Source organism: Oryctolagus cuniculus, chromosome 1 (genome assembly GCF_051225735.1).
Source record: "Oryctolagus cuniculus isolate XC-2025 breed Fujian yellow rabbit chromosome 1, ASM5122573v1, whole genome shotgun sequence".
NCBI classification, from domain to species: Eukaryota; Metazoa; Chordata; class Mammalia; order Lagomorpha; family Leporidae; genus Oryctolagus; species Oryctolagus cuniculus.
Window position 1 is genome coordinate 158349770 of NC_142867.1, and position 17047 is coordinate 158366816.

At 38.8% G+C, this 17047-nt stretch overlaps 1 protein-coding gene across 3 annotated transcripts in view; it reads left to right on the forward strand.

Moving 5' to 3' along the window:
* Positions 1-17047, forward strand: part of ABHD17B (abhydrolase domain containing 17B, depalmitoylase) — a 39089-nt gene that overhangs the window by 12185 nt on the left and 9857 nt on the right. For 2 of the 3 annotated variants that reach the window (XM_002708204.6, XM_070050769.2), the window contains exon 2: positions 14856-15325. In XM_002708204.6, the coding sequence (XP_002708250.1) occupies positions 14859-15325 (467 nt within the window). In that variant the 5' untranslated portion in view covers positions 14856-14858. Of the gene's footprint in view, positions 1-13470; positions 13602-14855; positions 15326-17047 lie in introns of all 3 variants that reach the window. The other variant, XM_051858763.3, reaches the window with a different exon arrangement.

Sequence of the window (17047 nt, forward strand, 5' to 3'; positions counted from 1 at the left end):
AAGGCATTTTTAAAGGTAAAAATTCTGCTTTTATGTTGAGGGCTGAAATTCATACCTGCCATTTAGGTAAGATCGATGTCCACAAACTCAAAAGGCTTCCATAGCCTTGGCAACCCATGACAAGAGCCTAGGGAGATTACTGACGCCATAAACAAGAGTGTCAATTTGTTAAGTCAACAACAGGAGTCACTCTGTACTTACTCCTCATATGGGATCTCTGTCCTTAATGTGTTGTACAATGTGAATTAATGCTATAACTAGTACTCAAATAGTATTTTACACTTTGTGTTTCTGTGTGGGTGCACACTGTTGAAATCTTTACTGAATATATACTAAATTGATCTTCTGTATATAAAGATAATTGAAAATGAATCTTGATGTGATTGGAATGGGAGAGGGAGCGGGAGTTGGGAGGGTTGCGGGTGGGAGGGAAGTTATGGGGGGGGGAGCTATTGTAATCCAAAAGCTGCACTTTGGAAATTTATATTTACTAAATAAAAGTTTAAAAAGAGTCAAAGGGATCACATAAACAAGACTAGTGTCTGCTAATACTAACTGATAGAATTAAAAAGGAGAGAACAATCCAACATGGAAAGTGGGATACACAGCTGACTCGTAGAATGGCAGATGTCCTAAACAGCACTCTGGCCTCAGAATCAGCCCTTAAGGCATTCAGATCCGGCTGAAAAACCTATGAGAGTATTTCAGGCATGGAAAGCTAAGACACTCTGGCAAAAAAAAAAAAAAACCTAAATGAAAGATCTCTGCGAGATCCCAGTGGAAAGAACGGGGCCATCAAAGAAGGAGGTACCTTTCTCTGAAGGGAGGAGAGAACTTCCACTTTGACTATGACCTTGTCTAAATATGATCAGAGTTGGCAAACTCAAAAGGCTTCCATAGCCTTGGCAACCCATGACAAGAGCCTCGGGTGATTACTGATGCCATAAACAAGAGTGTCAAATTGTTAAGTCAACAACAGGAGTCACTCTGTACTTCTCATATGGGATCTCTGTCCTTAATGTGTTGTACAATGTGAATTAATGCTATAACTAGTACTCAAATAGTATTTTACACTTTGTGTTTCTGTGTGGGTACAAACTGTTGAAATCTTTACTTAACATATACTAAACTGATCTTCTGTATATAAAGATAATTGAAAATGAATCTTGATGTGAATGGAATGGGAGAAGGAGTGGGAAATGGGAGGGTTATGGGTGGGTGGGAAGTTATGGGGGGGAAAAATCCACTGTAATCCAAAAGCTGCACTTTGGAAATTTATATTTATTAAATAAAAGTGGAAAAAAAATACCTGCCATTTAGGTACACTTGGTATACCGGGGGTAAAAAAAAAAAAAAAAAAGAAATCAGTGTTTGTTTCAAGGATGATAAATCTTTTCCATTAGCATACATTTCAAGAAGCATATTGCATCATCAAAAAGCAACCCCAAAAACCTCAGTTGAACAAGAGAGAATGTTCAGTTTTGCCGATACAAAATTTAAATTATTCTTCAAAATAGTTCATGGGTACCTGACTCTCTAGTGGCCTTTCAGATTTATCAGTTGAGGAACATGTCACTTTTGCCCTTCACTGTCCAAATGATCTTTTTTTTTTTTTTTTTTTAAGATTTCATTTTATTTATTTGAGAGGCAGAGTTACAGACAGAGGGGGAGAGAGATCTTCCATGCAGTGGTTCACTTCCTAGATGGCTGCAACAGCCGGAGCTGAGCCAACCCAAAGCCAGGAGCCAGGAGATTCTTCTGGGTCTCCCATGTGGATGCAGGAACCCAAGCACTTGGGCCATCTGCCGCTTCCCCACACGCATTAGCAGGGAGCTGGATCGGAAGTGGAGCAGCCAGGACATGAACCAGCTCCTATATGGGATACTGGCACTGCAGACCAGGGCTTTAACACGCTGCACCACAGTGCCGGCCCACCAAACAATCTTTTAAAAACAGGATTTTCCAGCCTTGTCAGGGAACGCTCATTCATAACTTGGTATGTAAAAAACATAGTCTGACTTGTATTCAGGGCACTGATATGTTGCAGTTAATGAACTTATTACAAGGTAAAACATTTCTCCATTTAAAGAATTAGTCGTACATGTGATAATTACTCTCAATTAAATAAGCTGTTTATTTAACTGCCTTTCTTTCAGAATTTAAGTATATCCAAAGGTAGGTTTTTCTAATGCATCAAGTGTAATGTAAATAAAAAGTTGGTAGATTATCATTATTTCCAGAGTCAAGCTATAAGTTACATTAGTTCTGTGAATTCTGGTTCTAATCAACAAGACAAAAAAAACCTTCTATTTTTATTTTAGTTAGCACTATCATAGTTCATATTCTGTCAAGTCTTGAATTATATCTACAGGTTCTTATTTTCTTCACTCTTCTCTATTAATAGGTTATTATTGATCAGATATTGCCTATATAGTGGTAAAGAAAACATGGTCACTAACCACAGAGACATAAATCTAGTAAAGATATTGGGCATTAATCAGATAAATTCTACAGGTGAAATACATGGCAGGGATCATGTTTTTCAGCTATAACCAGGAAAAACTCGGTGCTGTTAGAGTAATTTAATTTTCATTTGGGGTTTAGAAGATCTCTGAAAAAAAGTGGTACTTGAGACTAGAATACTAAGGTAGAGAGGAAGCAAAACATATATGCAAACTAATGTGGAAACAGGTTTGTGTTTTCAAAGTGCTGACAGACAGACTAAAGCAGTGATAGAAGGAAAGTGTCAAGGATAGGTTGAAGAAATAGGCGAAGGCCAGTTTGTGCAGAGCTTTTAAGGACCTGTAGGAAAGTTTGGTTTTATTACAAGTATAGAGGGAAGCCATCAGGGAGTTCTTAAGCAGTAGATCACGTAGAAGACTATCTAGAAAAGAAATTATAGGTTAGGAGAACATATGAATGGGAGAAATTCACCTTTACTCTCGAATATTCTTCCATTTGTTTACTCACACATTTGACTTTTTCCTTCTGTTGCCTAATTACACATAATCTTGATCATTTCATTTTTCAAAGTCATAAATGCTACAAAGTGTAAAAAATAATTTCAATAAATGTAAAGAATATGTCCTCTCGTCTGTGACAAAAGATAAAAATTGAGTGACTTTCTACTTGAACTATCATTTTTTGGTTATAGGATTTTAAGATATTAAGGTCAGTGAAAATTTCTTGCCTATGTAATACTGTTTTGATTTGTTTTTAATAGCACTCCCAAATGGTTTACACTTTTCTCCTTTATAAAGATCAATAAGGGAATGTGGAATCTTTTCATTTTTCTGCGAAACAGCTATATCTACTTATATAAAAATAGTGATGGGTGTTTTATTACTATTATTTAGAAAGCAGACATATCTTCCATGCATTAAATCATTCCCCCAAATGCCCACAAACAACCAGAGCTTGGCTAGGACAAAACCAGGAGCCCAGAACTCCATCCAGGTCTGCCCCATGAGTGGCAGGGACTCAAGCACCTGAACCATCACATGCTGCTTTGCAGACTGTACATTAACAGGAAACTGGAAAAAAAAAAAGCAAAGCTGAGACTTGAACTCAGGCACTTTGATCTGAGATGTGAACATCCCAAATAATGTCTTAGCCAAATACCTGTCACAAATAACAATGTAAAATAGGATAAGATGCCCCAGGAAACCTAGGTATGCAGAGGACAGAGAAGATTTAGTATATCCATTGTGAAAAAGCTGTACATCTCATAGTTCAGTGTTTTCACATTAAGATTGAGGAAGTTGAAGGCATAATAGCTCATCTAAACAGAATACCTAGAACGTGGGTTTCAGAATTCCTGGGCCCCTGCTGTTTACATTCTTCCTTTATTTATAAAAATGAGATATTGTGAAACAAGATTTCAAAAGGTAGAAATTTTGTGTGACAGGTAAAGAATCATTAAATGAATTTAAGATTTATTTTGTAATTATACATGTCTATGGCATTCATGCCTAAAGTAGTACATGAAATGTTTAGTAACCCAATGGATGACTTGGAAGTATGAATGGACCAACCATCTTTTTTTTTTTTTTTTAAGATTTATTTTATTTATTTGAAAGAGTTACAGAGGGAGGTAGAGACAGAGAGAGAGGTCTTCCATCCGCCTGTTCACTCCCCAGATGACCGCAATGGATGGAGCTGGGCCAGTCCAAAGACAGGAGTCAGAAGCTTCTTCCAGGTCTCCCACGTGGGTGTAAGGGCCCAAGGCCTAGGGCCATCTTCTACTGCTTTCCCAGGCCATAGCAGAGAGCTGGATCAGAAGAGGAGCAGCCGGGACTAGAACCAGCGCCTATATGGGATGCCGGTGCTTCAGGCCAGGGCTTTAACCCACTGTGCCACAGTGCTGGCCCCCACCAACCAACCATCTTTTTTTTTTTTTTTTTAAAGATTCATTTATTTATTTGAAAGCCAGAGTTAGAGAGAGAAGGAGAGGTAGAGCGAGAGAGAGAGAGTTCCATCCGCTGCTTCACACCCCATTCGGCCACAACAGCTGGAGCTCTGCCGATCTGAAGCCAGGAGCTTCTGGGTCTCCCATGTGGATGCAGGGGCCCAAGGACTTGGGCCATCTCTTACTGCTTTTCACAGGCCATAGCTGAGAGCTGGATCAGAAGTGGAGCAGCCAGGACTTGAACCGGTGCCCATAAGGGATACCAGCACTGCAGGTGGCGGCTTTACCTGCTATGCCACAGCGCCGGCCCCAACCACCCATCTTAAAATGCTTTCTTCCTCAGCCCAAGTTTTTACATTAGAAATACACTAGATATGTAAACTACCAGAAACTTAAAGACCCAAGCTATGAAATTCATCTCAAGAAAAGGTTTTGCCTCAACCATTTTTACAAATCTATTTCTCTTCATCATATGTAGTAGAGTTATATTTGTTACTGTTTTGGAGAATTTGGGAACTTGGAGAAACAGTTTTAAATGTAGCCAAGCACTGATTCTATTTATTTGTTTATTTTTAGTATTTATTTATTTGAAAGAGAAGGAGAGACAGAGATCTTCCATTTGCTGGTTCATTCCTCCAAAACCCTACAACAGCTGGCACTGGGCCTGGCAGAATCCACGAACTTCATCCGGGTCTTCCATGTGGGTAGCAGGGGCCCAAGTACTTGGGCTATTTTCCACTGCATTTCCCAGGCATATTAGCTGGGAGCCTGAGCTTGAACTAGTGCTCATATGGTATGCCAGCATTGCAGGCTGAAATGTAACCCTCTGGACCACAATGCCACCCCCAAGTATTTTAAACTAAAGGATGTGGTTTCTATGTTTTGCAATATAAAGGAAATGAAGACCATTTATTTTGTTTCCTAATACTATGTATTTTACACTGCTTCATTGTACCAAGTTGAAATGTGTCAGGTTCCTTTTTCAGAAATCTTAGATATATAAGATTCTTCAGCACTATGTGAATTACAAAGTTGTGTGCTCTGTTTAACTCATCAGTACTATCAAATTCTGATGTAAAAGTCCACATTGACTTATATGCAGTAGCTTACATCATTGCAGCATTCTGTCCCATGCCTAAAGAATGGTTTTCTGTGTGTTGACAGACATTTGTTTTCAAGTTTTCTCACGTATGTAATCCCACCCTTTCCCATTTTTTCTTTCTACTTAGGCACACTGCTTTAGTTCTTTCTTGCTCTCATGATTTACAAGTATTCTTATTATTTTGCTAACCTGCAGGACTTTTCTCTGTTTCAAGAAATTATTACTATCTAATTCTAAAATTTTAGCTCTTTCATAGAATCTTTCCTAGATATTGATCTCTACCTTCTTCTGATTTCTGAAGCAACCTCGTGTTACCTAGAACTTAACTTTTTGTAAAATAAAAAATATTCTTCTTTATAACAATGTTATTAATTACTGTTATATGCTTAAAATATTGTCAATTTAAAAAGGAGCATGTAGATTTAGGACTTCAAAAAGAGACGTTAGTGAACATTAGACCAATTACCTTTTGTATTCAAATGAGGAAACAGAAAGTGATTACATGATTTATCCAAGGTCTTGAAAAATTAACTGTCTCCTCCCAATCTATTAAATATCTTATCCCTGTTTTCTTTAATTAGGCATTGAGATTGTTCTTTGAAATATTATTCCAGCTCTTATAATACATTGCTGAAGAAAATATATACAGAAGGCAAATTTTCCATGTTTGGAGAAACATTAGTAAAATGTTGGCTTGTTGGGGCCAGGAAGGATATCAGAGTATTGAGCACAAACGGTAAATGTTGGTTTCATATCTTCAAAGAGTGGTATTGCTTCAGACCTTTAGTACAGATGAGTAAGATTAAAGGAAAGCTGCTGACAGCCAGAAGAAAAGGAAGTGGTAGAGATGGCAGTTTATATAGTTAGCTGAACTGTACCACATTAGTAAGGATTAACTGATAGGTCACAGCATCTGTGTAGAGAGCTAAAGAATATTATACTTATATTGAGACTGTATAAATTCCATAATCCCTCCATATCTGTACTATAAAGGTGTGTGTGTGTTTGGAAAGGGGATTGATGGATAAGAGAAATATAATTAGCAAACAATTTCTTCTTTGCAAGGTGACTTCATGTCTCATATACAACAGGGTTTAGTTGAAGCTTCCTGAACCCAGCTGTTATTAATTTTACTTCAAGGAGAAATTGTAGTATTTTGTGAATTAATCTTAAGAAGGGGACATATAAACAAAGATTTTCTTACTGTTTTCTACTTATTTCTGGAAGCCTACCAAATAAGATTTCCATATAGTCAGCCCCAAGGCTGCTTGGACAGAAGAGATATGACCTTTCCTAATCTAGTTCAGCTTTTTGCATTAACATAAAAATGGGACTTAATCAACTTTATATTTATCTTATTTTTCTTTTTTATCCTGTCATTTGCCTTTTAAAAAGTAAGAAGAAGGTTAGTCCTATGTACTAAAGAAGTTTGTCCTTGGGTTTTGGAGAAAGAGAAATGTGCCTATCGCATTTCTTAGATGGACAATGTATTAATAACCTTACTGCTATTTAAACAGATCTTCCTCTGGGAAAAGAAGGCTGGGAGCCCAACTCTAAAAATCTGGCATCTCCTTTATACACAGACTGAAATTCTAACTTCATCCTTCCCTGGTACCTGTTAAGTATACCTCCAGAAAAGGAATCAAGATATTTTTTAAAGTGTCATGTGTTGGCCGAGTTCTCCGAAGCCTCCACAGGTGACAGAGCTAGGGACATTCCTTAATGGCTATACGAAAATATGCCTCCAGGCCAAGTATTCAAAGTCTACTACCGAGGTCAGCAATGTGGCATAACTGGTAAAGCCATCACCTGTAGTGCCAGCATCCCATATGGGTGCTGGTTTGAGTCCCAGCTGATCCACTTTTGATCTGACTCTGCTATGGCCTGTGAAAAGCAGTAGAAAATGGCCCAAGTCTCCCACTTGGGAGACTTGAAGGAAGCCTCTGGCTTCTGGCTTCAGATTGACCCAGCTCTGGCCATTGTGGCCATTTGAGAGTGAACAGCAGATAAAAGACCTCTCTCTCTCTCTCTCTCTCTCTCTCTCTCTCTCTCTGCCTCTGCATAACTCTGTCTTCCAAATAAATAAATACATCTTTTTAAAAAAAAATAAAAAAAGTCTGCTACCAGAACTATAATCTGGGTATGTGCACTGCCAAATGGAAAAAAAAAGAATGGAAGTCAGGGATACAAACTAGAAATTCCTGTCCAGAGCTGAGAATAGTGGAAATATAGAAGGGGGTGGGGGGCAAGTATTGTGGTAAAACCAGTTAAGCCACTGCTTGGCATGCCTGCATCCCATATCACAGTGCCAGTTCAAATCAAGTCTCTGTGCTTCCAATGCAGCACTTCTGCTGATGCATCTGGGAAGGCAGCAGGTGACAGCCCAAGTACTGTGTACCTGCCGCCCATTTGGAGACTCAGCCTGGAGTGAACCAGCAGATGGAAGATCTCTCCCTCTTTGTCACTCTGCCTTTCAATTTTTTTTTTTTTTTTTTTTTTTTTGACATTTGGGACAGAATTGAGATGTGAGTAGACTAAGATCATCAGTTTGATTTTCTTTTTTTTTTTTTTTTTTTTTTTTTTTGGTAACAGAAATGCCTCAGTGCAGCACTGGTAATACCCATCTTTACCACAGATCAAACAATAGGAGAGGATTCCTTAGCTTTCTAGATACATCTAAAAATTTAGGTGATGTAACTGTTAAGTATTAAGCCTCAAGAAGCCTAAAATGACCTTACTAGTGTTGTTGCTGACTTTAATTTTCAGACTTGACCCAAAGATGTTGGCATATTAACTGATTTTCCATGGAGTTGATTAAATAATACCTATTTCAGAGTCACCCAGATAAGAGTTTTCCAAAGTCAGATCTGAGAGCAATATACAAAGTTATCCTGAACTATTTTTGAGTAGGGGATATTCATAATAAATGGTTTATTAAGCATTAAAATACTGACAGGGTGACATTACTGATGCTGAGAAGCTTGTTGCATTCTTCTACTTGCCCTGTGTAACCTTCTGTACCTCAAAGATCTGTAAAGGGAATACCCTACTTCATCCACCTCTAAGTTCAATTTCATTAATACCCAAACTACTCAAAGAGGCAGGTTGCGTAGCGATGGAAACGCCTCCTAAATTGTTCTATGATTAAAATTGGTGGTGCTGAAGATTGCCACAGTGATACTCTACTAAAGGCAGACGAGTCTTGAGAGTAAGATGCAATGATAGATAATTGGTAATAGAAATGTACACGTTTGGCCAAGACATAAGCCTCAGGCATGTAAGTACTGGTCTAGTCACAGTCCTTAAGGATTTATAATAAAGTCTTGACTTTCAGATCTAACAGCTACCTGATGGCAACCTGCGAAACCATAAATACACTGTTGATGTCAAATAGAGAGAGGGCATAAAACCATCAAGCCGTGTGTAACCAAGGGAGTGATTATTTCTGCTTAGACAACCCCAGAACTCTCTAAAAGACAGTGAGGGGAGCAGGGTAAATGCCTTTCAAGCAAATCAATCTTTAAAAAATAAAAATGTTAATTTTATAGCAGGAGAGAGTAATGGTCACAAGAGATTATGAAGGGTAAGAGGGAAAGAAGATAGGAGAGACATTGGATATAGTTGGATAGAGATAAGTTTTAATGTTCTGCAGCAGAGGCCAGTATTGGCATAGTGGACAATGCCACTGCCTATTTTTGATGCTGGCATCCCATATAGGGGCTGGTTTGAGTCCCAGCTGCACCACTTCTGATCCAGCTCCCTGGTAATGTGCCTGGGAACTGGGATTAAGCCCCTGCACCCATGTGGGAGACCCAGATGAAGCTGCTGTCTCCTGGCTTCAGCCAGGCCTAGCTGTTTTGGTTATTTGGGGGAGTGAACCAGTAGATGGATGCTCATGTTTTCTCTCTCCCTCTCTCTCTCTCTCTATCTCATGTGTGTGTGTGTGTGTAACTCTACATTTGAATAAATTTGTTTCTGCAACTGTCTTATCTTGAATTTCAGACTTGGTTAGGTCTTGCTTATTTCACTTAGTGCTTTTTTTTGAAAAAATTTATTTGAGAGGTAGAATGAAAGGCAAAGACTTATGTACTTATTTAGTTATTTATTTGAAAGGTGCAGAGAGAGAGAAAGAGAAACCTTTTAGTTCACACTCTAAATTTCCTGCAGTGGCTGGGATAGTATCAAGCTGAAGCCAGGAGCCAGGAACTCTATCCACATCTCCCATGTGGGTGGCAGGGGTCCAAGCACTTGGACTATCATCCACTGTCTTCCCAGGTACATTAACAGGAAGCTGGATCGGAAACACAGCATCTAAGTCACAAACCAATGTGGAATGTGTGTGGTAATTCAATATAGGATGCTAGCATCCCAAGCAAGGTTTTAACCTCATGTGCCACAATGCCCAGCCCCCAAATGTAACACTTTTGAAAATTTCCCCTATGGGCTGGTGCTGTGGTGTAGTAGGCTAAGCCTCCACCTGTGGTGTCGGCATCTCATGTGGGTGCCAGTTCATGTCCTGGCTGCTCCACTTCGGATCCAGCTCTCTGTTTATGGCCTGGGAAAGCAGTGGAAAATGGCCCAAGTGCTTGGACCCCTGCACCCACGTGGCAGACCCAGAAGACGCTCCTGGCTTCGGATTGGCCTGGTCGAAGCTTCAACTGTTGCAGCTATTTGAGGAGTGAACTAGCGGATGAAAGACCTTTCTCTCTATCTCTCCCTCTCAGTCTGTAACTCTACCTCTCAAATAAATAAACCTTAAAAATACTGACCGATACATTTAAAAAAATTTCCGCTAAATTTGGGTTTCCATTTTAATGGAGCACAGTCCATATCCTCAAGCAGAGTTGAATTTTCCCAGCAAAATCACCTGAATTTCATGTCCTATGATCTCAAGTATTTTGGATGCTCCATTTTTACTGAAAAAAAGAGCATTTTGTCAAACTTCACAGTGAATATACAGCTTCTATGTAATGCACCAAACTCTACTTCATCTAGGACTCTCTAAAGACCATAATGTTATTTCACATGTGAGTATACTTTGTTAAATGCTACTCTAATTACATACTAGGTCTTAGGGTGACAGTGCCTAACTCATAAGGGATCCTCAGAGAATACTGAAGTGAATTTAATTTTCCTTGTTTCAATATTAATAGGCTACTGAACTGTTATACAAAGGTATAGCAAAAGGATTGTGGAAAATGAAATCCAATGATGTTTATTTTGGGGACAGGCTTTGTGCTGCAGCAGGTTAAGCCTCTTCTTGGGACACCTACATCCCATATCAGAGTGCCAATTCAAGTACTGAGTGCTCTACGCTTCTGATCCAGCTCCCTGCTAATGCACCTGGGAAGCAGCAGATGATGGCTCAAGTACCTGCCACCTACATGAGACACCATAATGGAGTACCTGGCTCCTGGCTTTCACCTGGCCCAGCCAAGGCTGCAGTGGGCATTTGTAGAGAGAACTAGTAGATGGAAGATCTTTCTCTGTGCTTCTATCTCTCTGTCACTCTGACTTTCAAATAAGTACATAAATAAATCTCTTTAAAATACTTTAAAAGATATTTATTTTAATACAAAAATGTGAAATCCATGCTTACAAAGGATATTTATAAAGTTCATGGGAAATGCATATTATGACAAAACTATGGAAGAATTTTAATTTTCTTTGCACCAAAATCAGTTTTAACTTTTAATTAATTTTTTCCATGAACTTTTTTAAGTGTCCCCACATAAATCACTCACTGCCTTTGTTATTTGTTAGTAATATTGTGGTGATATGTCTTGAGTCAGTCTGCTGAGCTCTTGCCCCTCTTATATAGCGCTAACCTACATTCTAGAGCCCCCCTCCACCCCACTTTTTCACAGTTGAATGTCTTTGCTGTCACTTTATTATATTATGATCTTTTCCATGTCTCTCTGTTAATCATCAAACTTCTACCCCATGTGTCTGTTTGTGGTGTTAAGAGGCTCTGATATAAATCGAATTTTAACTTTTCTTATTTATTTTGGTTTCTTCTAACAGTTCATCTAAAACATTAGGCTTAGGGCAAGCATTTGGCCTAGCGATTACAATGGCAGTTGGGAAACGCACATCCCACACTGGGGGGCCTGGATTCCAGTCCCTGCTCTGCTGATTCCAGCCTTCTGCTAATGTATAACCCACAAGGAATCAGGAGATGGCTCAGATGGTTGAGTCCCTGCTGCCCACACATCCCTTAGCCATTCCGGGCATTCAGGCATTTGGAGAGTGGAACCAGTAGATGGAAGCTCGCTTTCTTTCTGTGTCTCAAATAAAAAAATAATAATTTTTGAAGTTTCAAAAAGCTTTAACAACGAAAGGTAACCATCAGAAGTGTGTTTTTTTTTGCTTCTGGTGGTTGCAAATAGACCACTCTTTACATTTTATGCAGTCTTACTGTTTCCAATTATTTTTCTCTGAATACTCAGGTTTGTGTATAGCTTAAAAAAATAAATCAGGGAAATATTACTGACAGTCTGGATCATTGTGACTTCCAGAAGCCTAGTTACTAAATAGAGTGGCCGAGGCCGGCACTGTGGCGCAGTAGGTTAATCCTCCGCCTGAGGCACTGGCATCCCATAAGGACACCGGTTCTAGTCCCGGCTGCTTCTTTTCCAATCCAGCTCTTTGCTGTGGCCTAGGTAAGCAGTAGAAGATGGCCCAGGTGCTTGGGCTCCTGCACCCACATGGGAGGCCGGGAATAGGCTCCTGGCTCCTGGCTTCGGATCAGCACAGCTCCAGCCGTTGCAGCCATTTGGGGACTGAACCAAAGGAAGGAAGACCTTTCTCTCTGTCTCTTCCTCTGACTGTCTGTAACTCCATCTCTCAGATAAATAAATAAAAATCTTTAAAAAAAAAAAAAAAAAGAGTGGCCTATAACTGACCAGAAGTAGTTTCAGATTCCGTAAGTGACATGATAAATCAGAAACCATGCAGTTTATATATATAGATATCTATATATATAACTAGATAAATACATGGGGCGGGGGGCTGTTGTGGTACAGTGGATTAAGCTGCCACTTGTGACACCCACATCAAGTCACTGTGATTCAAGTCTCAGCTGCCACACTTCTGACCCAGCTCCCTGCTGAAGCTCCTGGCTTTGGCCTGACCCGATCCCTTCCTTGCCATCCTCTTCATCAGATTCTTAGCCCTCGGAGAAGGATAGTGAATTTGTAGCTGAGTTCTGTAGTAGACATTGCTAAATCATCACATTGTTTGCCTCCTCAGCCTTGTGCATGTCCTCAAAATTCTCATCACACTTGAGGGAGCCAGTTAAAGTTAGCACTAGTTGTCATTTCTGTTTTCATTCTTATTCCAACAAGACCTTAATCAGACTGTGTTTGTTTTGAAGCTGAAAAGGAATAAAGGCAGAATAGCAATTTAAAGTGTTTCTCAATATCCAAAATATTTTTCTACCCCTCCCTTATTCAGCTTTTAAAGCCTTTGATGTCATACTTCTCCATTTTTCCCTCTTTTAAGCTGTTTTGCTGCTTCTTTATACTTAACTAATTTGCACTGGAAAATTAACACCTATGTATTGAACATTGTAGAACAAGTTTTGATTCATTAGTGGAAGGGGCATTCATTTCTTTTCAGATTTTTACACAACACATTAGTCACTTCTCTGAGGGGATTTCCACCCACTTTGGTATGAGGATATACATTTTTTCTTCTTACCCTGGAATTTAGGTATTTTGGAGAAAATTAACTGCCTCCAAACCTATGGAAAGTGTTTGTTTTGAGTACCTTCTTCCTAGAACTAAGCAATGGTCTGTCTCTGCTAAAAAGAAAAAAGGATAGAAAGAAGTCCTGATAAAGAAAACAAGTATTTGTTTTTTGTCCCTGAGATTGTAGGAGAAAGTTAATAGGGAACAGTCCTTTGGCTCCAGTAGTTAGGTTTTTGCCACTCGCCTGAGATACCCAAATTGAATTCCAGCTCCTGGCTTCGGCATGCCCAACAGCATCTGTTGCAGGCCTTTGGGAAGTGAACCAGCTGATGAAGATTGATGTCACCTGCTCGATCTCTCCTCCCCCACCCCTTCCCTGCCTTTCAGATAAATTTAAAAAGTAAGTTATTGATGGGAAAAGATATAGAGAAAATGGATCACTCTTGAGTGTGCCATCTGTATGGCTGTCCCTGTATTATATATTTTCTCTGCATCATCATACTTAATCTTCATAGCCACTCTGTTGAGTGTTGGTATTGGCCTATACTTATGAGGTAAATGAAGTCAAAGAGGTAAAATGCCCAAGGACACACAGCTACCCAGTGGTAGGGTTAGGATTTCACCCCAGCTCTCTTGCTAAGAACCTTGTACTCTTTCTTATCCAAACATTATTTCCTATAGGAAATTTTATTTTACAGCTTTTTTAAGTTTGGGTAATAATTGTGTACATACAAATACTTTTTTGTGAGTTTTGGGAGCCACTGATACTGTGGCTAAAATGAAAGAATTCTGAAACAAATAGTATTCTAAGCCACTAAGGCAGTATAGCCTGCTGATGTACTCTAGTGACTAAATCAGGGTTACTTTGAGGATTAAACAGATAGTATGCAAAGAACACTTCACCCAATGCCTGACTAGTGGTAACTGCTTCATAAATGCTGTATTAACATTCTCATTAAATCCCTAGCTTCTCCATGGGATTCTGAAAATTTTCATGGCGTTATACAGAAATTGCAAACTACATTAAAGATAATTTGATGGAATTGTTTGGTGCAGAGGTGAAGACTGGCTTGAAACATCAGAGTTCCAAGCATCCCATATCAGAGTATCTGGGTTCAAGTCCCACCTACATTTCCAATCCAGCTTCCTGCTGTTGTATACCCTGGAAGGCAGCTGGTGATAGCTCAAGTGCTTGATTCACTGCCACCATCACTGGGTTGATTTCCAAGCTCCTGGTTTCAACCTGGCTCAGCCTTGGCTGCTGCAAGTATTTGGGGAGTGAAAGTAGCAGATAGAAGATTCGTGTCTGTGTGTGTGAGTGTATACTATCTCACTGCCTTTCAAATAAATATAAATAAATAAATTCATAACTCCTATGCTATTTATCTTTCACATTTTTGTTAAATGAGTTAATAATACAGTACTATTTGAAGTCTGTTTGGAATCTGTCTGCTGATCTGGAATATTTGCTTCACCCAGGGTTGAAAATATTTCTAAAAAGATGCCAAAAATCTATTTGATAGGATACTTAAAACAATAGTTTTAAACATTGACCAGCAATATTTACCATGTCTTTGTTTTAACCTTCTATTGTGTGGGAATGCAAAATCCACATTCAATTATCAAAACATTCGCTATTCCTTTTCTTTTCCAGAAGATGAATAATCTTTCATTTAGTGAACTATGTTGCCTCTTCTGCTGTCCACCTTGCCCAGGGAAAATTGCTTCAAAATTAGCATTTTTGCCACCTGATCCAACCTACACACTGATGTGCGATGAAAGTGGAAGCCGCTGGACTTTACACCTCTCTGAACGTGCAGACTGGCAGTACTCTTCTAGAGAAAAGGATGCTATTGAGTGTTTCATGACTAGAACCAGTAAAGGCAACAGAATTGCCTGTATGTTTGTGCGTTGCTCACCCAATGCCAAATACACTTTACTCTTCTCACATGGAAATGCTGTTGATCTTGGTCAGATGAGCAGCTTTTACATAGGACTGGGATCACGAATTAATTGTAATATATTCTCATATGATTATTCTGGATATGGTGCAAGTTCTGGGAAGCCAACAGAGAAGAACCTTTATGCGGACATTGAAGCTGCTTGGCTTGCTCTTAGGACAAGGTAAACTGTGACTGGACATTACTTTTACACTTAAAATGGTTTAAGTTTTCCTATAAAAGTACAATAAAAGCTATTTTTATTTACATATGCCTTAAAATGCTACTTAGATTATATTTACCAATATATACTTAAGAATAGTTCAACTTTCAGATTGTAATTTTTAATTTCATGCAATAGCAAAAGTTTTTTAAGACAGTTCAGGTTTGTGTTCTGTGTCAATGCATGTATATATGTATATTTTAGAGACAAATGTTTGATTTTTATAAACTTTCTTTGTGCTATGTGATATGTAAACATTCAGAATTTCAGTTTCAAAGGAATGGTGAAAAGTTAATTTATTTGATCTATCATTGTTTAAGAAGCTGAGTTACTTTTGATTAAAATAAGCATAGTATATAATTTATTGTTTTGCATTATTTTGTGGAAAATGCAACTTAAAATACCTTATTACAACTATCTGTAATACAATCCATAAAAATAAAATGTTGTTTTTTCACTCTGGACTGCTAAACTTGATGATGTCAAGTTGGTTTTTTTTTTTTTTAATTATTAGGATAAATTATTAATTTTCTTATTATGTCCATTATCCTATGGTTATTACAGTACATTTCAGGAACCTAGTTTAATTGCATAAGCCATTTTCTTAAGATTTATTTTATTTATTTAAAAGACACAGTGACAGAGAGAGGGGAAAGACAGACAGAAAGAAATCTGCCAGGGCTGGGAGAGGCCAAAGCCAAGAGCCTAGAACTGTATCCAGGTCTCCCACATGGGTGGCAGAGGCCCAAGTACTTGGACCATCTTCTATCGCTTTCTCAGGCTCATTTACCTCATTTAAGAAGCTAGACTGTAAGCAGAGCAGCCAGAACTCAAAAATCAGTACTCTGAAATGCGATGCCACTGTTGCTGGCAGCAGCTTAACCTATTGTACCACAGTGCTGGCCCCAATTGCATTAATGCTTTGTAGTCAACAAGATACTTAAAAACTTCTTGAAAAATATATTAACTTTGCTGACTTTTTCTCATCCATAGATCAGTGTACCAAACATATTAGCTTAAGTTATTCCTCATAGTCTACATTGATAAACTGCCTGACTTTTTTTTTTTTTTGAAGATGTATTTGTTTATTTGAAAGGGAAAGAGAGAGCTCTTCCATCTGCTTGTTCAGTCACCAAATGGCTGCAACAGCCAGGGCTGGGCCAGGCTGAAGCCAGGAGCCAGGAGCTTCCTCTAAGTCTACCACACGGATGGCAGAGGGCCAAGGCCATCTTCCACTGTTTTCCCAGCCTCATTAGTAAGGAGCTGGATCAGAAGTGGAGCAATCGGGACTTGAAATGGCATTCTTATGGGATGCCAGCATTCAGCTGGCAGCTTAGCCTTCTACACCACAGGATTGGCCCCAAGCTGTCTGACTTCTAGAGTTAATTTATACTAGATCTAGTGGACTTAAAGAAAACTCACTGTTTTTGTTAACATTTTCATATTAATTGGTTTTCAGTTAGGGAGAACCTGTTTTATTAATAGGCATAATATCTTTTTAGAAAATATCTTTTAAAATACTTCCCCCTCCAAGAAGAGTACATAGAAAAATTCCATATAAAGTGAATTCTTTAGGTAATTAAATTATATGAAAACTTAACTTTGAAGACCAAGGACAAAATGGATGGATGTAGGTTTTAAAAAAAAGTAGTAGTAGGTAGAGTTCACAGGGTTGGGGGAGGG